Consider the following 26,430-nt stretch of genomic DNA (forward strand, 5'->3'; position numbering starts at 1 on the left):
AAACAAAACAAAACAGAACAGAAACAGAAACAGAACAAAAAACAAAGCTTGCGGCTGAAAGATGTATCTCAATTAAAAAGCCGAACTAGAATTTGTGCTTTTCCTTTAAATTTTCTCTGAATGAGCAGTGATTTTGTGCTGCAAATGTTCACCACCAGTCACAGATTTTGCCATCACTTGAACAGCGTCAAGACTTGAACAGCGTTTTCACAGAAACCAAGAGCATTCATTTTAGAAATGTTTGAAAGATACTGTGTTTACACAAGATTTATCGATTAAAAGCGGGTCAAAATTGTATACCAAATCTCTGAAAATGTTATTTTCTCGCACAGCAAGTGTTTTTAAGGAAAAGACATGGTATGCATTCATCGACTTCTGTCTCACCTGCTTTCTTGGGCGTGCGAGTGAATGTCCCTTTTACTGTACGGCAATGCGCGTTGTCTCCGCCACAAACTCCACACTTGTCCTCAACTTTGTGAGAGCCAATTTCTCTGTCACAGCCAACTTTCTGAAAATAAATAAATCGATGCACCAGAAAAGTCTTAAGAATGAAAAAAGCCAAATGAAAAATGACAAATGATAGAATAAAGAAACAGTCAACATGTCGGGGGGAGAGCACCGAAAAGGAGTGCACACACAGCCACACACACACACACACACACACACACACACACACACACACACACACACACACACACACACGCCCATCCGCCCACCCACCCACCAACACACACACACACGCACACACCCACACGCACACAGCTACTAATCTGCCCCAACGAAGAAGCACACACTTGCTTCATACACGCCTCAATGAAATGAATTTTTATTAATCCAAGACTGGAAATCCCTTAACCGCAGGTGCTCAAAATGTTGTTGCCGTTAGTTAAAACGTTTGGCCCTCCTCGTTCCCCAGCCTCTCGATCTCAAGAAGTCTTTAAGATCCTGCGGTGCGGTAAAGTCCTTACCACGCACTCTCCTCGGACACACATGCTGTAGGCGTCCTTATAGGAGCATCTAGTGCCGTCGTGCACCAACAGCTTCATGTAGGCCAGGTCTCCGGTCTCCCGGGACTGGCAGTACAGGTGACATCTCTTGCTCGCTGGCGGAAGACAACAGCAACAACAACACAGGAAACATGTTAGGAAACGCATGTCATCTGCCCGACTTTTCCTCATCACTAACTGTTCTTCTTAACTATGACTGTTGCTCCTTAAAAGGTGCTGTAGGGAAGATTTAAGAGGTAATGTTTGAGGGTGGTTTGTTAGAAAGGGCAGAGCCATCCGTCAGTTAAAAGTGAGTGAATGGCGCGGTGAGAATATCCGTTTCAATTGAGCTACACCTGCCTCTGTGTGAGCCAATTTAGATTTTAAACCTCAGGGATTCCCAAAGTGTGGTACGCGCACCCCCAGGGATACGCAAGCTGCTACCAGGGGGTGCGCGAGATAAAAAATGTAATGGCGGTCTGGTGTAATATTACCTCGTTTTTATTTATTTGATCTGTTTCGGAGCCTATTCTCTTCAATGTTGTGGATTGTTTGTAACTTCATTGCAATTTAATTCAATGTACTGTCATTCTAATTTCCATAACCGTTATGTGTTATGATTAGGGTTGTGCAATGGACAATGTCATCACGATGGAGAGCCCCCCCCCCCCCCCCCCCACACTTTTCAATTTTCGTTTCCAAATATTTATAAAAAAAAAAAAAATCTGTTTTAGTGCATGTGTGTTAAATTAAATGGTTTTATATCTTAAACAAATTCTGTTGCAAATAGGAGGCGCGCAGCATCAATATCCTAACTAAAAAAAGTAAGTTAGCCAACGCAGACACATTTTGCAGATTGTAAATTGACATGAGACATTGTAAACGTTCACAATCCTGCTCTATGCTCTGTGATATTTTGTTTATCATCATTTCTATTAACTTCTGTGAGGCCATGCGAGGTCGTGTAGATCGGTCGTCTGCCCGTCTATTGCGCGGATCACACATGAGCAGATCTTGCACACAACGTCAGTCGTGTCCCTTGGCTGTCCTATTTGTTGATGTTGTTATTGTCATGCGTGTTCTGGTTATTTGCTCATGATTAAACATGAGTCTTTATATGGCGTTAAAACAAAGCTTTTGTTGCAGTTTTTTTTCTTCTTTTTGAAGTGGGGATTGGGGGTGCGCCAACCCGGTTGGGACGTAGAAGGGGTTGCGCAGGAAAAAAAGTTTGGGAACCGCTGCTCTACAGGATCATATCTGACCAATCAGTGTGTCAGCTCCGTGATTCTTTCTGCGAACCCATCTCGCCGGTCAATAACAGATGTGTGAAATGCAACACTCCTCAGAGAGAGAAACAGAGGGATGGAGGCAGCGAGCAGAGAGGAAGGGGATGTTTTTTGGGTTGTTTGGTTTAAAAACATCCTGCTCTCATGTGCTCTGTTCTGTTCGCTCTCTTTACAACAGTCTATTCTTCACTACAGCAGCTATGAGACAACACAGGAAATACATGGAATCTGTTTGACTGTTCCTGTTTGAAAAAAGAGAGAAAGAAAATAGAGCAAGTCGCCTAACAGTCTTGTTACATTCGACACCTTTAAGACGACGTGGCACAGGACAAGATGAAGGTCAGCACATGCAAGGAAGCATCAATCTATGCTGTTGAGCAAGTGTTTCGTCATAGAAACGCGTGCTTAATAACTGTCGGATGGATGCTGCGCCACATTCTAAAGACTGCAAAGGAACAGGGGGCAATTAGAAAACAATTCTGAAATCAGAGAGAAGACAGACAACCATGGCAGCGAGACAGTATTGATAAGTACTTGGACGTGGGGTGTACATCCAGCTTCTCTATATTTCTTTGTTCCTTTCCCATGTAAACTTCATCATACCCAAGACAGTAGTTCAGAGGTTAACTTAAAACCCACACACATAGCTTCTTTCCTTGCTACAGCTCTTCAGAACAATGTCTGTGCACATGCCTTCTCAAGCGTGAGCACACACACACACACACACACAGACACACAACACAAACAAAACACTCACACACGATATCCGATTGCTTATCCATCACTTATCCCTCCCTCTTTACCTGTACCACAAACAAAAAACCCTTTCTGTTGCACCGTTGCACAATCCCTCCACTCCTGCCTCGTCTGGCATACAAATGACAGGAAGCCGCGCCGTCATGGTCTGACAGGCGGCTGACTGACTGAACAATGAGTGAGCTGCTTCGCGCGCGCTTCAGTTCAGGCTTACGGTCTTGGTGTTCGTGGGGCAGCCAGTGGTGCTTGGAGCCCTGGAACTCAAAGTGAGAGTTGCGGAGCTGGCACTGCTGGGCTCTGAAATCCTCAAAGTGCTTGGGGCATTCGTCAGCGTTGCAGAGCTGGTATTCGTAGTTGATTCCCGGGCAGTCCTGACCACCGTTGGAGGGCCTTCGGGGTGGGGGACACGGAAGAAAATAGGTCAAACCAGAGGATTGGATCACACGCTAAGTACTCGGTGAGGCTTATCGGCGACACAGCACCGAGACGTTGGGAGAGAGTCAAGGAGACTCTGGGCCGTCGTAGAAGTACAAGAATGAACAGTAAAAAACTGACTGATGGGTCTACTGAAGGCCGACACCTAACTACCAATAGGGGAGCTGCAATGTTGGTTGCTGAGTGGGGGACTTTTCTTTCATGTCTGTGTTTAAAATAAAACAGAACAAAGGCAGAAGCCGTCTCTTACGCTGGGCTGGTGCACTGGCGGGTGCGGATGCGGACCCCGGTTCCACAGGACCGTGAGCAGACGCCGTGCTTTCCCCAGGCGCCCCAGGACCCATCCTGCTTCACCTGGTTGGGGTTCTTCCACATGCAGTGACCCTTGTAGCACCACTGAGGAGACAGAGAGACAGCAGAGGACACATGAAGGGTGAGACACACAGACGATCACTCTGGACCCAGGGCATCCTTCAGTGATGGCACTGGAACTGTCCAATAGTTGCAGAGGAGCAGGTTCTGCTCTATTACACTTCAAGGGTTTGTTATTAATGGGGCTGGGCAAGTTAACGCGTTAACTTGCCCAGCCCTATAGTTCCTTCACTGCTTCCACAGCAGTTAATACCTGGTTGCCAGATTTGTAATGTCACAAAATGTCATTCTGTGATTCAATTCACTAAGATGTTCTGAACAATTGACTTATTGATTCCCACACACACACACGCGCACACCCACACACAGCATGCATTGATTCAATCCTAACGTGACAAATGCTTACAACAACTGAAATTCAATAAGAAGAAGAACTGCTGGATTAATTGTAGCACAAGTCCAGCCCTCTTACAGCTTTTACAAACACACAACCTGGCCCTTAATAAGCACAGCACAGCACTGTACTGTATTAAAGGAGAGCCAAAGCTGGTCAGTGCCCAGCCGTGTGTTTAAATGAAGTGCATGTTTTCAGTTCATTTCCCATGTCTAATGTCTGGAACACGGTAAACATCACCGCCCTGGCAGCACCATGGTTCGCGTGCGCTGCCGTTCATTAGCAGAAGACATGGGGATGTGGAAATGACTTCCTTTCTTCACTCACCTCCAGGAGTTCGCGCTTATTCCTGGTCGCCTAGCAACCCAACCACCCCATCCTCATGCATGCGGTTTCAAGTATGACTTTATTAAGTATGAGTTATGCGGACCAACGCGGGAGAACTGTGGTGAGCATCAACGACTGAATGTAATGTAATGTAATGTAGTGTTATTACTGCTTGTGGTTAGTGATTGATATGGTTGGACATGAATAATGCATATGAAGACAGAGGAACCGCAATGATCATGTATGCAAGTATTCATGATGTTGAATGAAACTTAAACTGTATATTGTGCCGGCTACAAATAAGCAGTGAGTGGAACGATGCTTTACATGCGTGATTATTGCAGTGAAGGACATTGAGAACGTGCTTGTTGACCTGGTATTGAATGGTGAACAGAGAATACAACTATACAGTAAATAGTCCTTTCGAGTCTGTCAGCTCTGATGCCGTAGCGCTTGCTCCACAGAGTTGTCAGCATGCCCATGTGTGTGACGATAGCGTAGCACCCCGTCGCAGCCGCGCACACCCCCGTTTCCATTTAAAATCCAATTTGAGCGTGTCAATAAATGCGCCTTCACGGTCCACGAACGGGGGCACGAAGAAACCGTTAATGCCCACCAATCTATCTATCCCCAATGCGTGAGTGTGTAGCAGTGTGAGTGATTGTTTCATTACTACATCTCCCTAGACTTCATCCTTCTGGGTTCCGCACGCTCACCGCATTTCGGTTCAACGGGCACTTTCCGAGGAAGCAAAAGTCCATGTTGGCGCTCAGTGGCGGCTGCTGGACGAAAAAGGAGGCCTGACGTAGCTCAGCACGACACCGCGGTGGACACGAGCACGAGAGGACAGGGGAGGTGATACTCACTTTCCCGGGTGAGCACTCGGTTCCGTCCAGGGGCGGCCCCTTCTTGGTCTTGCAGAAGTACGGGTTGTCTGGATGGCTGCACCACAGCTGCTTGCACGGGTCGAAGGTACGGAACTAAAAGGGATGGAGGAAGAGGTGGATGAAGACTGGTTGGTAGGTTGGTTGGTTGATGGTTTCATCATGCTGTGGGTAGTGTGCTATAGACTAGGACGGCATAATTGTCCAACTCCACTTTTAATTACATCTCACCTTTTGCAAACATATCCTAGGAACTAACCGTGACCCTTTTTTTTCTAACCCCGAAGGACGTATTCAACAAACATTGCGTCATTTTCCAAATTTGCGATTTTTCTCCTTTGCCATTGATGTCCCAAATACAATTGTGAAAAATAAAAGTATAGAACCTATACGCTTGTATTTTCCTTCAGTTGTGTTTACTTTGAAATCGACTATGTTTTGCAAGACTAGGGACTGCGACTGCAGGTGAATGGGTCTGAGATGATTCAGAAGGGAACATGTGACCTACCACCATGTTTGAGGTCGGATGCCTGTTTTCCTACAAACACTTTGTAGCCTGGGCCCTACCAGGGGGGCACAACCTTTCTTGAACTAAGATCTACTTTCACAGTGCCACACATAACTAATGGCCTACAGACGTTACCAGATTGACAAATCACTAATAACCCTTAATTTTGCTCCCCTCGTATTCACCCTCACTCTCTGCCGCTCGCTAGCTCGCACCCTCGCTCAACCAACACCCGCTAAGTACACACTGGCCTATTCCCGTCTGCAATTTCAGCAGCGTTGGTTCAGTTTGCGGTCACATCTCTAAACAGAAAAACTAATTTCTGAAGGGAATGTCACTTATTTTTCATTATATTATTTTTCATTTTTAAGTGCATTTCAAAAGGTATGATGTGATGGTTTTTGGTGTGAATCTTTAATCCACTATCAGAGAAAATAATATATGTGCACATCTTTTTGAAGTCCCTAAGTAGATTTCAGTACATTCCACTGAATATTGTGACTTTTATTAATGGCCAATTGATGACGACAACAACCAATAATAAACAGGTATAATACCGGTATGAGCAACAGATCAATGTCAAAACAACTTTACCATCCCTGTTTGTCATAATAATACTAATAAAAATGGTTATTTATTAAGCACCGTATAAAACAGATGTTACACAGTGCTTCACAGGGAGAATTAAATCAAAACAATATGATAGCAATACAAACACTGTAGAAAAGGACAAAGTAATCAAGAATGGAGAGAATATCTTAATAATACCAACTATAAAAAACAATCATGAGAAGGGAGATAAAATAAGTTAGTAAAGTTAGTAACGCAGTAAGTTAAGTTAGTAAATTACTAACTTAACTACTAGTTAACTAGTAGTTAAGTTAGTAATAAGTTAGTAACGCAGTAAAAAACATGAGACAGAGTTGGATCCAAAAAACTGATAAAACTGATCAATAGCCTGTCCAAACAAATGGGTATTTTAGAGTTTCTTAAAACATCTAATCTGTCTGAGACAGGTTATGGTTGACAGTTCATTGCATCTCTTTTGAGTGTTTCCACACTGCCCTCCACACAAAAAAATCACAATTACCCCAATATCTCTTGACTAAACCCTCCATAAAGACTCCTCTGGGTACCATCTACTGGCAACATCGTGACTTATACTCCACTGCGCCTTGTCTTTTGCATGTGAGAATAAAAGAAACAAGACAAACAAGACAAATCCAACCGATAGCTCACAACAACAACACCTACTGCCAATGTTTTCCAGTCGAAGCGATGTCCTGAACAGAGGGCATGTTAATCACAGTATCAAGTAGAAAAGAAAATTCTCTCTATCTTTAGGGCACCCCTCATTCGCCACTTAGCCTCCAAAGGTGCCACGCAAAGCGCACCTCGGCAATAGACTTTATTGGTAACTTCTGCGAAAGCCTCCTCTGTGTTAGCCTTTCGAGGGGGTCTCAGGGCCATTATCCACCAAGCCACAGCACCTGCACGCTCCCTGAGATAATTATTTACGGCCTATTGGAGGGCAGTTAACTCATGAGTTTAGCGTATTTGTACACCGGTGGTCTGGTAATTAATGCTACAACACTGTACCGGTTGGAGGCACACGGTGGATGGGCAGTCATGATCAAAACGGATCAGGTGTATAACATATCAACTGTACTGACTGGAAGTATCGTAGGTTCATTATCACAGGTCAATCCTTGACCTTAGTCAAGACTATTGACTCATTTTACGTCGCCATCTCCTATGACATAATTAAAGAAAATCTTTTTTTTCCCCATCACAAATTCTCAAGAAAATCAACTTCAAATATATATTGTGGGATTGAATTCAAACTAATTGTGAAAACACCTAATGTCAGTCAAAGTCAATCTACTTCTATTTAAAAAAAAACTCAAAGAGAGGGAATTAAGGGATGACATATTGACTGTTTGCTCTGCAGTAATTTTGAACAGACTATCAATTTACGTTTTCCCCAGGTTCTTAAGCTTTGTTTGATAATTAGTTTGTGTAAAAAATAATGGATAAAAAGGTAAAATCAATAGCAGGAAACAAGTTCTCTTGTTGTTGTTTATTGATTTAGGCTTCTGCAGCCATCTGCACTACCAGCCCACTAGTAGGTATGAGAGCTTAATTAAACTGTTTGTTTCTGTTTGTGTATTTGAGTGGGTGTTTGGAAAGAGGATTTGAAAGGTGATTTTTTTCAAGAAAGAACACATTGTTTTTATGTTTCATTTCCATTGTGTCAAATTGACTTTAGCTTCTTTATGATACTTCAAAGAAGACTTAAAGTAGATTGTGAAGCTCAACAAACCAAAGAAAACAAACAACAATGGACTTAAAGTGGATATTCATAAGAAAGATGTGGCTGAATCCATACCCACACAATACAGCAGCATCATTATGCCTGATATTGACCTGGCTGTATTATACTGCTTTGATCTTGCTCAAATTGAAAAGTCTTCTTTCCGTGAAAGCTGACTGTAATTGACTGTTCTGTTCTGCTCTCCAGCTGTCAGGGGATTCATTACAGCAGCTAATCTGCTGGCTCTCTGTTACTCTGTATTAGCTACTCCACTCATTTGGGGAAATTGGGATCGCAAATCAACCTTGCAGATCTCACTGGTCATTAGTGAGGGCTTAGGGGACAGGAAGTGCAAAGGAGTTTTTTTATTTTTATAAAAGTGTCTAACAGCCAAATTAATTATAGAAATCTTGACACACTTTGCAGATAACTAAAAAAAACAGCCGGGATCATATCCATGAATTATATCTGGGAATTTGAAGCACTGAACACTTTAACAAGATGTTTTCAATGCCAGAGTTGTTCATCTAGGGACTGAATTGCAATTATGTAATTGTCAAGGCGAATTTAAGCAGGAAGAAGACTTTGGACAGCTTTCATACAGGCCGACCTCCAGCTATTACATTTTTCCCTCAGTGGCATTGGCCTATTGCCTATTCCCCTATTGCGCTGCCTATTTAAGTGACGCCTGTGGGCCGTACTCACTGAAGTGCAGATCTTATAGCCGACACCAAAGTCAAAGCGGCACTGCTCGTCCATGGAGTAGTTGATGCCAGGGAGTTCCGGCAGCTGAGGCCAGTCGTGCTTGAAAGGGTCGTCCAGGAGACAGTCATAGGACCTGGCAAAAATACAGAGCAAGGACAAAGCTAGAATCAAAAACCATATGTGGTTAACAACAACCTTTACAACATAATAAGTCTTGTCTCAAGCAAGGCATTCAGCCATCCACCCTGACAACGGTTGTTTTCAGAACGCTGACGGGGGACTGAGAAAGAAATCTGTGATTATGGTGGCAACAGCCAATGGGATGTCACAAACAGCTGTTCCACGTAACAAATGACTCACATATCTGGATTTAAAGTTTACAATCAGAAATAAACCTGTGATTGTCTTCCATGTCATTGGAAATGGCTTAAACTGCTGCTTATCTACCAGAGCAACAGGTCCTTTTGTCCAAATATGAAAAAACACAGGCTTCAAACGGTGCTATGTTTGTTTCAAGTAGGAATGAGTGCGTGTCTCATTAGAGAGGCTTCCATAGATTCATGTTCCATATTCCACAATTTGTAGTTTATTCCATTTCAGTTTTTTTTTTACTGTGACTTTTGGAGAATAAACCTGACGTCTTGTTCAACAAATCTCGATCTGTTTGCAACAGATCGGGGCTCGTCACAGACGATGACGCTGTTGCGTACTGCTGCGCGGTCTGATGAGAAAATTTATTGAGTTAAGGAGGCTGTGCGGCGGAAGGCAGAAAGCATATAGGCCTGCACTTGAATGTCATTATGCTATGGCAAAATGGGATACAGAAAGGCAACCATTATTAAAAAAAAAAAAAAAAAACTGTTTCCCGACGCTTTATTTCAGACACGTCATTTCTGTGCTTCTGTGCACTTTATAACATATCCATTGTTATAAAATCGCCGGTGAGGACTTGGCTCCCACGAGCAATCACAGAACAGTGGTCGATATGAGACATTAAGTCACCACCCTGTGGGGTGCACGCACACACGTGTTTGTGCCCACATCCGGTTGCGCATGCATGTATGTGTGTGTGTGCCCACGTGCGTGAGTGGGTGTGTGTGTGTGTGTGTGTGTGTGTGTGTGTGTGTTGGGGGGGGGGTCAACGTGGGTGAGAGAACATAATCAAGTTGACTCACTGGATGTAGCGCTTCAGCTCCTGCCCGCTGCACATGGACCAGTGATACCGGTGGAACGCTGCCTGCACCAGGGGGGCCATCACGCTGCCCATGGTGGTCTCGTCCCCGCAGCGGTTCCCCTGCCCGTCGTGCTCCATCCCCAGTCTGAAGACCCCCCCCCCCCCCCCAAAACCAAGAGACAGAGGTGAGTCAGCAACATGGGTCCCCTCAGTTACACAACAATGCACCAGAGAAGCCATAGTGTGTGTGTGTGTGTGTGTGTGTGTGTGTGTGTGTGTGTGTGTGTGTGTGTGTGTGTGTTTGTGTCCGGTGTATAATAACTTAACTTATCATGTAGGTCTTGTAAAGGCATGTAAGCTTGTTGGACCTGTTGCACTATCAATATTTCTTCCCAAAAAGTTTGGATCTTTTTCTCCTTCTTTGTAAATTTGGATCCAAATAAAAGCATTTAAATGTGTGTGTGTGGTTTCTTTCAAGGGCTATGAGATTTGTGTCGTGTGTTGAGTGCTGTAAAAAATGTGATGACATTTGGCCTGAGAATGGAAGAGCCTCTAGCTCTGTAATTGTGATCCGAGGTGGGATTTCGTTATCTCTGATATGTGCTGCAGTCAATCCTCTATGGCCTATTATTTTACTGAGAGCAAATCAAGCTATGCAATGCAGACATGTGGGATTTCTTTGTGCCCTCCAGCACAGCGATTTGGACAGGATGGCAGCTGTCTTAATTATGACCTGTCAAACAATTCCTTCCCTCCAGAGAGGTGTTGCTTCATGCCTGCCTGTAAGTCCATGGAACTATCTATTTGGCTATTGGATTACCAGTTATTTTATATGTATATTACAATTTCCATGTATATGCTCTATGGCGAGTTTAAAAGTCATTACAACTTCAGGAGGTTGAACTTAAAAAGGCATTTATGAAGTTTCATGGCCATGTTTCACATCGCTTTTCTACCACGATAATGGGAAACATGTTCTGGATTGTTCTGGATGCAGTGAGATCTGTTATTTTCACAAGGCAAGAACCTTAGAAAGCCATGGTTAAAATCTCTTAAAATCTTGAATGGCACACCAAATCTTGAATGGCACACAGAAAACCCAAATCACTGTTCTCTTCAGAGCTTACCTCATGCATTTCAAATGAATCATTAGATTAATTTAAAGTTAATTAGCTGTTTTTTCTGAATTAAAGAGATACCTCAAAATCCCAAGTGAAGCTCTCGTTCCCCTTAGTATGGAAGCCTAATGCATCCCCCCAAGAAAATAACGATATAATTATTTCAGAATTCAAAGAATTTTTTATTTTTTATTTTTTTATTTAAAAAATTCTGCCCAGTTTTTCTGACTTAATGAGATACCTCATGAGGTGAGGTCAGGTGATTTAGCTCATTAAGTCAGAAGAACAACAGCAGATTTTTTATTTTTATGCAAAACCGTCCTCAGAATTCTGACTTAATTAACTTAACTTAATTCAGAAAAACAGAGCATGCTTTTTAATCCACATTTAAAATCTCAGAATTCTGAGAAAATGATGTCCTTAATTTAGAAAAAACAAGAGCAGAATACATTTTCTCAAGTGAATGCATTACACTTCCCTACCTAAGAGCCTTCTTTTATTTTATCCATTCAAACTTTTCTCTGAATTCTGAGATAGTTGTGTTGTAATTATCTAAAGCGTGAACCTTGACCTTCTTATTGAAAATGAGAACCATCGCACCCCCCTGGCACTTCCTTGTTCTGAACAATTTTCGATCCTGTTGAAAAATCCCTGTGGCTTTGTGAAGTAGATGGTGCTCGACCATAATCCCATTTATGTCTGTGTGCATGTTTGCTTGAACACACTTGTAAGGACCGTCGCAGAGACTCGAGTGCCCTGAGTGCCATCTTTTGACTCAATAAGTGAGGGTAGGTGACTTGACTGTGTTTGCAGACATGTGTTTGAATAATGTGGTACGACTTAATCAAACGACAGCAGATTAAGGGGGTTAGCCACTCCGATGCCTATTGTCTCCATGGTCTTTATATTTGCATTCTCACATGCATGTGCATGCCCTCATGTGACACAAGGAGGATCCCAAATGACAAACGTGAGTATCTGTAGTGCGTACACCGTACGTACGTTTGCCTGTCAACACAAATGACTGTAAGTTTGTTGTTTGTGTTCCTCCGTGTCAGAGCTCTGACACAATCCATCAGTGGGAGCTAGAACTTAAACCAGCGGGGGACCAAGGAGCACTCCAATACACCACAATAGATTAGCCCTCCCCACATAAAGCTGGACCTACACATGTCCGGTCTCATGGGCCACGACAAAGGCGGAGGAGAAGCCGTCTTCATGGTTGAGGGTGCAGCTCCTCACTGGGTGGCACATGCCGGTCACTGGAGCGTAGCCTGGAGACAGAAGTTAATTAGAGATTAAGGGGGGAGTGAGGCAGAACAAAAGCGCATAATGACAGACGTGGGGAGTTCGAGGCCACCACATTGATGGAAAAAATAAAGTCTGGGTTTGTGTGTGTGTATGTGTGTGTGTTTGTATGGGGCGGGGGACGGACGAGATGATGTGGGGACGAGATGTGACAGCAGCAGCCTTGTCGAAGGAGACAATGAAAGACTGAAAGGAGCAGCAGCACATCCCATCAGCCTCATCCACATGAGGAGAGGGTGTTGGGAGATAACGTCGAGGAGAAAGTGATGGGATGAACCGACAGGCGCATCGATTGGCTGGAATGCACCGAAAAGTGCCAAGTAGCGGCTACGGGTCGAGGTTGAGGTGGTGGTAAAGTCCCCCCCCCCCACTGCACTGGGGTAAATGTGTGCGATACGGTGCCATCAATTCAAGCAGCCCTGCGTTACGTTGAGAGATCAATCACTGATCGGCAATCACGTATCAGAAGGAGCGATGAGGCGTCTCGTCATGAGACACGCGCACAAGGGAGTCTACAGGATCCACATAGAGAGAGGAAGATTTGAATCATGTTCTACTATCGGTTGTTATTTCTTAAAAATAATTGTAATTGTATAATATTACATAATATTAATATATATATATATTCTTTTTTGAAATATATATATTTTTTTTTTCCTACTCTCATAGTCTTTCTACTCGGATGTCCTACAAGATCATAGGCCTTAATAAATGCACAGTGTGATCCAGTGATATAGAAGTAATCAAGAACGTGGCTCCTTTCTCTGCTATATCAGCCAGTCTTCATGCTCTCCAGATGGGAGAGGATGAAACACAATCACTTAGTGTGATTTAACTCTGGCCGTATTAATTATTCAATATCAAACCCAGTCACGCTACCACAGGAACACGTGGTGCTGTTCGTCTTCTGGCCTGCCATGCCGCTGATAAAAACCCCCACAATAGGTCAAAGAGGCCTGGAGAAGAGTGATTATTATCATTTCCCCGTAGACCTCATTTAAGTGATTCTGCCACTGATTCCTACGAAGGAAGAGGCAGGCAATCCTCTCCTAATGGTAACGGCTTCAAGAAAACAATTAATCCAGTTGGGTGAAGAAAACACTCTTTATGAGACTTATCCCTGGACAAATAGAAAGAATAGAAGGCAGTAGTAATAGACAACGATTGTCTATTGATTGACAAATTCTTTCTTTTTTTCCTGATCTGCCCCACATGGAATGACAGTGGATGTTGTATTGGCCATAAGCTATGCCCTTTAAGTCTGATTTGGCCCCTGAGCCTTGGGCGGCAGCAATAAACACTTGCACTACTCATTGATGGGGCCCCTCAATGCTCCTCATCCATTTCATACGACAGCATGTATCCATAACCCTTTTTTTCTCCAACCGAGGGTCATTTGAATACAACTGAACATTGAACAGCGATTCCAAAGAAGGTGTTAACGTACATGTCCTGATCACACAGGGGTCATCACTTCGGTTGACCTGGACAATAAGAACGGGATTCGACCACCTCGGGGAAGGCCGCGCATGGCAGATACTGGAGCCGAGAAGCTCAAAGTAGCAGAGCTTACTGTGCTACTTTGATCTTGGCCAGCTGGGCAACGTGAGCAAGTTGATAGATGAATTATCTATCATTGCAGAAGACTTCTAGCCCCTCAGAGCAAGGCTTGTCAGAGCTCTAGGGTCAATCAGCGTACCCCGTGCTGTGCCTAGATGGCTGTTTGCACACCATACAGATAAACAAGACACAACTCAAGCTGCGGGTTATGCTATCATTTTTTTTTTTAAATACCTCTCTCACGAAAATCCTATCATGAAAATGGGCAACCTTGCTGGCTAAATGATTGTGTAGAGCACCGGGAATGTTCTTCCAGCACTTTTGCGATTCCCTGCCAATACTCAAGTCTCAACTATAAGAGCTTCAACTGCTTTCAGGAGTAATGGCCAAGTTGAGGCACCCTTGAGTCTTGACGGCAGTTTCTCTCCGTGCAGTCAGAGAAACAGAGCCCTTGAGGCAGTGGGAACTCGTAAATATCGACGTATCTTCAATGTGACCTTCAGTGTGTTTGCATAAATACATGCACACACTAAGCTGCATAAATACATACATACATACATACATACATACATACATACATACATACATACATACAAGCCTACATATACCCAAAAGGGTCAATACTATAATATAATATCCATTACATTTTTTCCATAAGATGGAAAATTGTCTGGTTGAATGTCATCATCCCTGGCTAGGACGGTAAGGAAAACAACATTTACAAAGCAGTGTTTTTTATTTGTGTGTTATATTTTTGTTCATTTTTCTTTGCTTTCTTGTTGTGGGCTAGAAATGAGGATACATTTCCAAACAATATCCTTCCATTTATGTGAGGGGAATCAACAAAAGTCGAAATTCCCCCTGGGGCTCTCTGTTTGTACGGCTTTGCTGTACTAAGTATGGCTTTGCCGACCTGAGCATTGTTGCCATTTTGCCAGTGGTGTCCTACACTAAACTGTGTGCCTTTATCCAGTTTTCAACAGTCTATTTCTCTCAATTGCCCCCCCCCATTGAAGCTTGAGATCACTCTCGGGGCAGGCCAGGCTTGGTGCATCGCTGCCTCCAGTGGGATCAGAATCCAGGCTGGCAAAAGTAAATATAGGGCTTGTACATCAGAATGCATCATGGAAGTTTTTGTTGGCGATAGTGAGAGGGGTGTGGTAAATTCCTGAATCAAAGTAAATATACCGTGACCTAGGCTCATGTAAACTTTGTTTTGCCATGTCTTGCATGAGAAGCGCTGTGGTACTTTCAAACACAACAATGTCTCCCCATACTGACAAATAATCTGATGATTAATTAATTAACTATGACCAAAAAACATTTCTACCAAACAATCCAGTGCCCCTATGCTCTTACAACGGATAAGTTCATTGTGATCTGATGTTGCGATGTACAAGCCATATATAGTTACATTTCACTGGACTTAAGTAATTCACAACATAAACAATACGGGTTGCATGGTTTTGTCTAGCAATCATTGCACTCATCAATCACTGAAATGAACAGAACATTAACAGAAGTGTCTTCTGGGAAATCCATGGCATGTGCGGTCACTCGTTTCCTCTTCGGCTTTTGAAGAGCTTTGAGCCATGCTGCCCGAGCGTAAAAAGGTTAGCCATGGAACCGAGCAATGGTCTTTGAAGGACCTGCCTGAGGGGGTGGGGTTGGGCACCTCATTAAAGATCACTAGCAGACGATTGCATACACTTCCGTCGTTGAGGCTTCCAGCACTGGCTGAGCAGGAGGGAGGCCAATAGAGATGGATGGGTGTTATCTCATATAAATGTAGAGACCAGACCACTTAGCTCAAAGGTGGGTGTCTCTGCTACAATGAAAACACCCTATAGGCAACTGTTGATTGCATTGCAAAAGACAAACAATAATGTCGGGATCCGTGTTACTATATACACATTAATTATTTAGACTTCTCTGTTGTTTACATGAGGTAGACCGGTGGACTGGGTAGAGGGTAAAGAATTTGTGTTGTATAAATGGATTGAGAAATAGCTGCGCTTTGAATGTCATTTGAATTGCAAATGTAAAGATTGTGAGAAAATGCATAAGTGCCATCTGTAGGTCTCAGCAGTGCTTCACGCTGAAGGTACCTTTAAAAGAGACAAAGACAAAGAGACAACTGCCAGTGTCTCTTTAGAAGTGGCTCCTAAAATAGTAGAGGTGGGATAAAGTAGAAGTGGAAAATGGTATAGCGTCCGGCAACCTTGAGTTCCTTCCATTGATTTTCTGTCTCTGATGTACTTGCGCCCATTATTTTAGATTGGGAACCTGGGATGAAATGAGAAGGGTGGGATGAAACGAGAAGGGACACTCCCCCTATTGTCTGCTCACTAGTTGACTCACGATCATCACTTAGACCGCATCCCGGTTCATTATTCCTGTGCTGTCACACTCCGCTTGTCTTTATTGTTGCTAATCCCGCCCCGTCCAAATGTCACTTTCTCTCGTGTCTTCGCCCGTTTCGATCCCAAGTAGCCTCATTATTTCTCCCGAGTTTCAAAGTTTCAGATGATGCATCAACCTGAACTCTCCCATCCATGACTTGGCTTGACGTTTCCTTTCTTCCCAGAGAAACCAATGAGCTGTCAAGAGGAAACGTTGACGCATCATCGTGCATCTGGGCGAGACGTTTCGCAGAACAGCCTGACACGTGTCATGTTTGACACGTGTCTTGTTTTAATGTGTTTTTTCTGGTCACAACAGCGCAACCTCGAGACAGACACAACAGTTGTGGGCAAGAGGAAAAACATTTTCACCTTGGTGGTGACATCGGGGATGTCATAAATAATAAACAATACAAGATAAAAGATTGCTGACTTTGTCGGTTGACAAGTTGTCATGAACAATCATTCGTCAACTGAGGCTGTTTCTCATTATATTGTATTTGATCCAAACTTTGATGTGGTTGTAAGATCTATCTGTATCAACCCCCTATATAGAGCGCTTTGGGGAATCTTGGGGAAAAGTGCTATATAAAAGCATTGAATTCTTGAGTAGCTTCCATTTTAGTGCGACCCTAACCAGTGTAGAGCAGAAAATCTGCCGTCAAACCACAGCAATTACGAGTGTCTACCAATTCACAAGAGGGAGAAACTGAGTGACCGCATAATTTTTTTCAGACAAAGCAAACTTGGGTGGCGAAAGCACCTAGTATGAAGGTACAAAGTATTGAATGACTATTGAACCCATTGGCTGGGCAATCTTAAGGTCAGACTCCCCGCATTCCGTGAACTAATTAAAATGACATTGGCAACGGATAAATGGACCTCGGGGTGCCTCTTATATAGCCAAGTAGTTCGGATAGTCTGGTTATTGCCTCTGCTACATGCTAAATCCACCATTGCTACGTGACACACAGCAGTCACTCCTCAGCTGCGGACAATTGGCACATGATCAAGGAAATAATGATTTCAGACTGCAGCATATTTAACCGGCAGTTCTCTGCTCAGCACCTTGAGAATGCCAGCGTTAGCATTTCTCTCTTTCGCGCTCTCTCTCTCTTTCTCTGACTTTCTATCTATCTCTCTCATTACAGTGAGTTCTTCAGCATTATTGAAGCAGGTTTCATGATTTCGTCATAGAAGAACATTCTCAAACTAGGAAATACTTGCTAAATTTTTTTGTTTCTCTCTCTCTTGTGGGGGAGAGGGGACTCGTGAGTGGCAAGGCAACTGGTCACAAGTCAGCCTCGCTCGGTTATTACCGGAGACGGAAACAGCAAGGGTTAATCAAGGCCCCATTTTGGATGCATCATGGGCAATGCAAATGACAGACATTACGTTTGAAAGTGCCTCAGTGGACACTAGTGTCAACTACTTTGACACTAGTGAAATCCACGTCTTCTTACTTCTTAGCGCGAGTTTCAATCCAACATACACTGCATACATTAATATATCTCTCTCTCTTTCTCTGACTTTCTATCTATCTCTCTCATTACAGTGAGTTCTTCAGCATTATTGAAGCAGGTTTCATGATTTCGTCATAGAAGAACATTCTCAAACTAGGAAATACTTGCTCAATTTTTTTGTTTCTCTCTCTCTTGTACGCTCTTTTTATGTTCTCTCTCTGTCTCTATCTCCCTCTACCCCCGCTTTTTTAGCCCTTTTGTTTCTGTCTCTATCTCCCTCTACACTACACTCTCTTCGGTAAGGAACAGAAGGTTCTGAATGCATAGAATATATCGACATTGACTTAAAGCATGTACAGCAGAAGAGAGAGAGAGAGAGAACGAGAGAGAACGAGAGCTGGAGAGAGAGAGCGAGAGAGAGGAGGAGAGAGAGAGAAAGAGAGTGGGAGAGAGGAAGAGAGAGAGAGAAAGACCGACAGAGAGGGAGAGAGGGGGGGGGGAGAGTGACAGAGAAACAGAGAAAAACAGAGAGTGAGAGGGAGTGAGTGAGAGAAAGACAGAGAGAAACAGACATGCAGACAGACGGACAGACAGACAGAGAAAGAGATGTTTGCCTCCCAACATAACTCCATGAGTTTTTGTGTGTGTGTGTGTGTGTGTGTGTGTGTGTGTGTGTGTGTGTGTGTGTGTGTGTGTGTGTGTGTGTGTGTGTGTGTGTGTGTGTGTGTGTGTGTGTGCTGCTGCATCCTCCTCCATTCGACTGTCATCCAGCCAGCTCACCCTGCATGCCGGTGGGGCCGAAGCCCTGGCGGGTGAGGAAGATGGCGTGGTCGTGGTGCTCCGAGTGCTCTGAGTCCGCCTTCTGCTGGGCAAAGGCCCAGCGGCAGACGTTCTCCAGGCTCCTGGAGGGGTTCCCTCTCTCGATGAGGCTGATGGACTGGAAGGAGAGGAGAGGAGAGGGACGGGGGGGAGGGGGAGAGGGGACTCGTGAGTGGCAAGGCAACTGGTCACAAGTCAGCCTCGCTCGGTTATTACCGGAGACGGAAACAGCAAGGGTTAATCAAGGCCCCATTTTGGATGCATCATGGGCAATGCAAATTACAGACATTACGTTTGAAAGGGCCTCAGTGGACACTAGTGTCAACTACTTTGACACTATAGTGAAATCCACGCCTTCTTACTTCTTAGCGCGAGTTTCAATCCAACATACACTGCATACATTAATATATAGAGAGTATTCATCAGAGAAGAATAACAAGACAGAATCCAATCTGCGTTCCGGGTTCCTGTCCCCATTGGGGCCCGTGGAGCCTGATTTGTGTGTATGTGCCGTGCTGTACTGCGCCGTGAGAGAGAAGTACACATTGTGGTTGCAAGTTGTTAACTCACCTTGGCGTATCCCAGCATGATCATCCTCACCAAGACAACGTTGATATGGACCCCCAGTGACTCATCGTGGTAGATCTCATTCACCTGAAGAGACATGACACAACAACACACACCAGCCACGTGTGAGTGTTTATTTCTTCTTCACACCTGATACACCACTCAGGCACTGAGCCCAACCCTCCCCCTATATGCGTGCATCTGTCCAATTCATGTAGATACATTTATTGCTAGTTCATTATGTCTTATGGCACATATGGACCCCGAACCCTATTCATCCGGCTCCCAGATTACTGAAGCTAATACATATTACCCTGAAGTAATGGCTCTTACATCTTATCTACAGCACATTGGACTGCAATACCATGTGCATATTTTTCAGTCAGTGCGTCGAGTAACTGCACGCAACTAATAGACATCATACTCTGCATACAGTGCTGTGAGTGGGCTCTGACAATACCCTGAGCTACCGTCTGTTCAAAAATCCTCTCTGTCTCGTTAATGATGTCCTTTGGATGAGATACGTGGTCCGGTTAACATGCACCACATTTGATGTTACTTTGCCAACCAAATGTCCTTATCCCTCATGAAATGAGGGATAAGGACATTTGGTTGGCATTTAAGTCCACTGTCAGTGAACAAATACTGATGAGGCTTAGCCCATCTGTAGGAAGATAGCCGGATATGAACTTATACCACCATCCGCCCCATTACTGGTGATGAGCATGAAAGGGGCTCTCATCATTAACATTGAAAGGTCTTAAGGTCTTGAAGGAATGAATGAATCCATAATGGTAATCACAGGCTAAATGATCACCTAAACACTGACTATGAGGTATTGGCGCTACCTAACCAACACAAAGAAATGGCTTTGTGTTGCGGCTTCATGAGAGCCGACATGCATGCGAGCCTGTGTTGTGTCTGGTCACATACAGTACAACAACCACCGCCGCTCATCGCAAATTATGCTAAACCACCATCTTTCCTGTCTCTCCACACACAGATCAACACAATGTTTGGCTCATTAAGGGGTATGGTTTTACAAAATGTCCTTTATACAGATCTGTGTTAATGGTCAATGATTTTTACATTTACATTTAACGCGGTGGTTATGGTTATGATTTGGGAGTTTTCATGAGAGAGAGCAGAAAATAAAAAGCAATACTTAGAAATTAAAAACGTTCCCTCTCTGCTATGTTCGTTCCTACGTTTCTTCCATTGAGAAGTATTGCATTTCACCCAGCTGTGATTGGCCTGGGAGCTGTCTAAAATCACAATTAGCTCACACAGCGGCAGACACAGTCCGCTAGAAGCCGATATTCTCACAGTGCATTTCATTCAGTAGTAGCTGACGGATGGCGACTTCTTTATAACAAATTACAGTGAAAAAATAGCTCTTCAATCCACCTACAACTCCTTTAACTAAGCTCCATCTGTATATTTTCCATGGTCATGTCCCGTAACTGTGTGCATCTAATGTACACTGTGCATCTATCACGAGGACTCGCCTTAATTTCCATTGAAGCAGATGAGGAGCCCTTGGAGAAGCACTCGGAATGTTGACCAAAGGCCAAAGTCATGTCCATAAAGTGTAGGTAACCATGAGTCCCTCTGGGGAGCTGGATAATGGCTGTCAGCCCCACGTAGGATGAATCGCTTTAAAAGTTTTCCTTGCGCTAATGAGTGATGAGAAACTGCACACTGGTCAACATGTGTATGTTTTGTACCATAGAAAGATTAATTGACACAGACTGTATACAATGCATACCAAATATAATTCGTTTTTCTTTTAAGGTGTGAAGCAAATGTATTTGTTTGAATAATGTTTTTATCTAAAAAAGCTAAAAAAAAAAAATAAAAAAAAAACTAAAGATCATCACACAGAACCAAGGCCAGAGAAGCAATTTGTCTAAAATCAGGGCTCACTTCAACTCATTTAAGTTTTATTACGTTTTAGTTTTTTTCAAAGAGGTATTACACACTGTTGCAGAGAAAGTAAGACATTATGCACTATTTATTAATTATGCATTATTTAATTTATCTTTTTTTCTATTTAAGCTCAATTGAAAAATAATACACCTTTTTTTAACCTTGGGCACCGAAAATAAATGTGTTCTAGTGAACTGGTTGCTCTTTAACTATCGCCTTATTGAACCTTTTTTAGTGGACATCATGATTACATTACATCTTGACTGGAGACAACTTGAGGTAAATACCAATAGTTCCATCTGTATATTTTCCATGGTCATGTCCCGTAACTGTGTGCATCTAATGTACACTGTGCATCTATCACGAGGACTCTCCTTAATTTCCATTGAAGCAGATGAGGAGCCCTTGGAGAAGCACTCGGAATGTTGACCAAAGGCCAAAGTCATGTCCATAAAGTGTAGGTAACCATGAGTCCCTCTGGGGAGCTGGATAATGGCTGTCAGCCCCACGTAGGATGAATCGCTTTAAAAGTTTTCCTTGCGCTAATGAGTGATGAGAAACTGCACACTGGTCAACATGTGTATGTTTTGTACCATAGAAAGATTAATTGACACAGACTGTATACAATGCATACCAAATATAATTCATTTTTCTTTTAAGGTGTGAAGCAAATGTATTTGTTTGAATAATGTTTTTATCTAAAAAAGCTAAAAAAATAAATAAAAAAAACGAACTAAAGATCATCACACAGAACCAAGGCCAGAGAAGCAATTTGTCTCATTTAAGTTTTTTTAAGTTTTTTTACGTTTTAGTTTTTTTCAAAGAGGTATTACACACTGTTGCAGAGAAAGTAGGACATTATGCACTATTTATTAATTATGCATTATTTAATTTATCTTTTTTTCTATTTAAGCTCAAAATTGAAAAATAATACACCTTTTTTCAACCTTGGGCACCGAAAATAAATGTGTTCTAGTGAACTGGTTGCTCTTTAACTATCGCCTTATTGAACCTTTTTTAGTGGACATCATGATTACATTACATCTTGACTGGAGGCAACTACTATTGGTAAATACCAATAGTAGGCTACCACAACTATCCCAACTAGGTCATATTGCTTTCTTGTTGAGTACATGTAATTCATTTTTAGGGGAATTACTCGAGACACACAAAAACACAATATAGAAAATAAAGAAATAACTTTATTGCCTCTCTGTCCAAACTTTGGAAGCTTTTTTCGATACCATAGGTTTAAACAAAATTGCAATAACACGGAATGCCCACCAATCAAACACCAGAACAGTGACAAATTGGTCACTGGACAAGAGTCCAGTGACCAATTTGAAAAGAACCAAGTCCATCGAAAATGTGTTTTCCCGGAACCACTGCTTGAGTATTAATAAACTGTACTCGAATCTTACAGGGCAAATCAAAGGTGTCAAACCGAAACTCCCGGGGGAACAACTGAAGTTAAAGCACATTTGGAACCTCAGCGTAAAACAGTGAGCAATTGGACATGGCCAGCCATTATTTTGTCGCCATTTTCACAGGGGTATTCATGGCCACATAATTGCTTGTGCCAGTAGATACTCTCAACAAATCCCATTATCCATGTCTCAGAAGGACAGGACAATAGCCTTTCTAATACTCTAATTGAACAATTAGTATCAAATGCTATTCAATATTGACGCCCGTGTGTTTCAATACTCTGAATCTAGCCGGTTTTATTCATTCTCAATGTTGAATGTGTGACGACACACTGACTGAATTATACCCTGTGACCTCATCTTGGTCAGATTTATTTAGCTCAGGCTACATGTGTATTTTTAGAGATAATTGTGCAGGTAACAACTTGATATTATTATTTTTCGTTGCATTTCCCAGAGGAAAGGGTCAACATCAGTGCTATCCCCTTTGTGCCAGTGGAGGGCTATGAGAGCATGATTACAGAAAAAAAATATTAGAAAAAAGAGCAAAAATAGACACCTGACAGAGAAGGAACAGCTAAAATAGAAAATGTGTGTGACAGGATCTTGGGGGCATCGGTTATTAATTGTTCATTAAAACATATTTTTGAAGGTCTACTTGGCGTGATTAAGTCATAAATCTCACATGAAGATGAATATCCTCATTTAAGTTAGTAGTTCATCTTTAATGGTGACAACGGCATATCTGAGTAATCCCTCACTAAGAATAGAACACAGCCAACCAGGAATGAAGGTCTGTACGTGAATACTGTGGTAGGAATGTACAGTGTTAGTTTAGACATAGGAAATACAGTGGGGAGAGAGAGAGGATGAGAGAGAGTGCGGGAAAGAGTGAGATAGGGGAGGGAGTGAGAGATAGGAGAAAGGGAGCAAGAGAGATGGATGCACAAAAAAGAGTAGAGATAGAATCAAAGAGATAAAAACAGATGTTAATCTAATAGCACAGCCTTATTATTTCAATGAAATGAATATTTGGATTATATTGTATTTTATTTAACTATGTAATTGTGTGCTATTATTATTTTGGTATTATTTTAGAGAGTGAGAGAAAGGGAGAGACAGGGAGAAGGGAGCAGGTGAGATATAGATAAGTAAAGAGACAGAGAGAGAGAGAGAGAGAAAGAGAAAGAGACAGAGCGAGTAAAGATCAATACTTAAACACTTTATTCCCGGGGTAACGCAGGATATCCAAATCAACCACCAGTTGTCCTTCCGTGGTTACCTCAAATCTGCCTTTCTGCGTCTTAATCCTGCATGCTCTACCATTATTATTCTCCCATGGTTAACTTCAATTCATCACTAAACACAATACATCGACCTCACAACACAAGGGCGGGTTGACAGTTACCTCTAATCCTTACCTGCTAAAATACAGAAAGGCGTAACCCACTTATTCCTATTGGGTTGCTGTTATACAAATCAAGCCGATCACAAACCTATGTTGAACAATTGGCGGGGTGCGATACCTGGGCCAGATGGGCCCCTGACCCGTTGGTCTGAGGGGGATCTGTCGTGGGGCTGTGCGACAAGGGAAGGGCCATTTGGGGTTGGAGACAGAGGTCTGACAGGGAGGAGTATAAGAACAGGATGAAGGTGAATACACATTAAGTGTTTGATCAACTCCTCAAGGCTAGTGGAGGGATGAGAGATCTGTGCCGGGAGGCAGGGAGCGGGGATTAATACCGATGTTTGGCAGGGAGGGGGATTAATAACAGAATCAAGGTTAATAGACATACATCAACTAAAAGTGGGGGTCAGAGACAGGGATCTGTTTTTTGGCTGTAAGACAAAAGAAGGGCCCTTTGATGCTAATACCGACCTCTCAGTTGCTCCGTTGATCAAGTGCTTTAAGAACATAGGGGGTTAGAGGCAGACGTCAAGCGGGGGGGGGGGATAAGAACAGGGTGAAGGTGAATACGCATATGTTGTTTGATCCACTCCTCCAGAGTCGTGGGGGGATAGAGACAGATGGCTGGCAGGAAGGGGGATGAAGGTGAAACATATCCATAAATTAAAACTGGGGGTCAGAGACAGGGATCCAGCAGAGAGGGGCGTGTGGGCAGGGAAAAGGTGTCTCAACTAGCAGGGGTCAGAGACAGGGTTCTGGCAGGGAGGGGGAAAACAGCATGAGGCGAAACCATATCGAGAGAGACAGAGAGAAAGAGAGAGAGTTTGACATTAAGTAGTATATATATATATATATATATAGGAAAATCTATAAATGCCCTAGACTGGGTACCCCCAGCCCATTCTGGCGGTGATTTAAATTCGCCCTGCAGAAGGGTCTGGAGAAGAGCAATACATTTCTTTCTGCTTCCGAAATGTTTTTGCAGGAGCTAATCACCAAGCTGGCTTCTCCCCCTGGCACGCTATTAACACAATGACGACAGGGAAGCGACGGCAAGCAGCCAATTGCATACAGAGTCAGTTGAACTAAGCTCAATCTATGATTGCCTATAATAATCCTAATGCGAGGGGATGTGTATGTGGCATGGCTTTGCAGGTGATGTCACTTTTGTACAATGATTACAGAAACACAATAATTATAGCCAAAGGAGAAACGTCACTGGATCCATTATTCCAGAAAAGGATGTCCAATGGCCAAATATTGTATGGACCCATAGGATATTTCAGATTAAACATATTTGACAGAAAAGCCAGGTCTATCGACTAAAAGAAAATAAAGGTGCATACAAATCATTAGATTAGGACTCCAATCCGCCCTTCTGAAGACTTGGATCCATAACTGTTTTAATTAAACACAGTGGACAGCATGGTATGGGAAGATATTACAATCCCTGGCCTTTGCGATTAGCTAGCTAACGCCACAACACATCTTTGTTATCTTGCGGGTTGTCAATCTGTTATCTATGCTTTCTGGCCACTGCATCCACCTATCTGCTGTGATGTTGCCCAGAAACTGCCATATAGGGACTTGTTGCACGAGAGCTTGTCTTGCTGCAAACACAGAACAGCAACATGCAAACACCAGTCATCTGATTGTCCTCCAGGCCAGGCAGCCAGGGACCTCTACTGGATGACAACATAATGCACTACTGTCATGGCAACGGCAAAGATAACTCTGTGTGCCCCCGGTCTATCTCGTTTAATGTTTTGAATTGAATTTGAATTGAACTGAAAGACAACTTAGGTAATCAATAAAAGAACGCTATTGATTACGATGACCTTCCCTCCCCGTCACTACTAAAGCTGCAGGCTGTTTGAACCTTTGTTATTGAGATATTATGGCCCCTGGTCATAATATAATTTGATGTTAATGTTGTGGACAATAAATACCTTTTGTGGAAAGAAAGATATTATTACATACACAGCTATCAATGTTGACTTTACACAAAGGCATGCACATACACAAACTCATGCACACACACAAATGCTGACATTTACTACTATCTACTTTGAGAAACATGATTATAATATATTTACATTTACATTTAGGGCATTTAGCAGACGCTTTTATCCAAAGCGACTTACAATAAGTACATTTGTCATAAGAAGTGAAACAATATATCGCCGTTGGTACAGTAAAGATGTTCATAGAACCAAGTGCAAGTACTAACAATCACCAGGCTAACCCCCTATTCTTTTAAACTTCAGCTAGTTCAGATTTCGTAATTT

The 26,430-nt window shown here is 42.9% G+C and overlaps 1 protein-coding gene across 2 annotated transcripts in view; it reads right to left on the minus strand.

Moving 5' to 3' along the window:
* The window catches only part of adamts3 (ADAM metallopeptidase with thrombospondin type 1 motif, 3), a 90,314-nt gene that overhangs the window by 24,595 nt on the left and 39,289 nt on the right, over positions 1 to 26,430 (minus strand). For both annotated transcript variants that reach the window (XM_084468522.1, XM_084468521.1), the window contains exons 6-15: positions 19,382 to 19,465; positions 18,773 to 18,929; positions 12,428 to 12,533; positions 10,143 to 10,286; positions 8,968 to 9,100; positions 5,423 to 5,536; positions 3,714 to 3,859; positions 3,243 to 3,418; positions 969 to 1,102; positions 385 to 508 (exon numbers count right to left, since the gene is read on the minus strand). In XM_084468522.1, coding sequence (XP_084324648.1) covers positions 385 to 508; positions 969 to 1,102; positions 3,243 to 3,418; positions 3,714 to 3,859; positions 5,423 to 5,536; positions 8,968 to 9,100; positions 10,143 to 10,286; positions 12,428 to 12,533; positions 18,773 to 18,929; positions 19,382 to 19,465 — 1,318 coding nt within the window. The remainder of the gene's footprint in view (positions 1 to 384; positions 509 to 968; positions 1,103 to 3,242; positions 3,419 to 3,713; positions 3,860 to 5,422; positions 5,537 to 8,967; positions 9,101 to 10,142; positions 10,287 to 12,427; positions 12,534 to 18,772; positions 18,930 to 19,381; positions 19,466 to 26,430) is intronic.

The sequence above is a fragment of the Micromesistius poutassou genome, assembly GCF_964030765.1.
Source record: "Micromesistius poutassou genome assembly, chromosome: 5".
In the NCBI taxonomy this organism is placed as follows: Eukaryota; Metazoa; Chordata; class Actinopteri; order Gadiformes; family Gadidae; genus Micromesistius; species Micromesistius poutassou.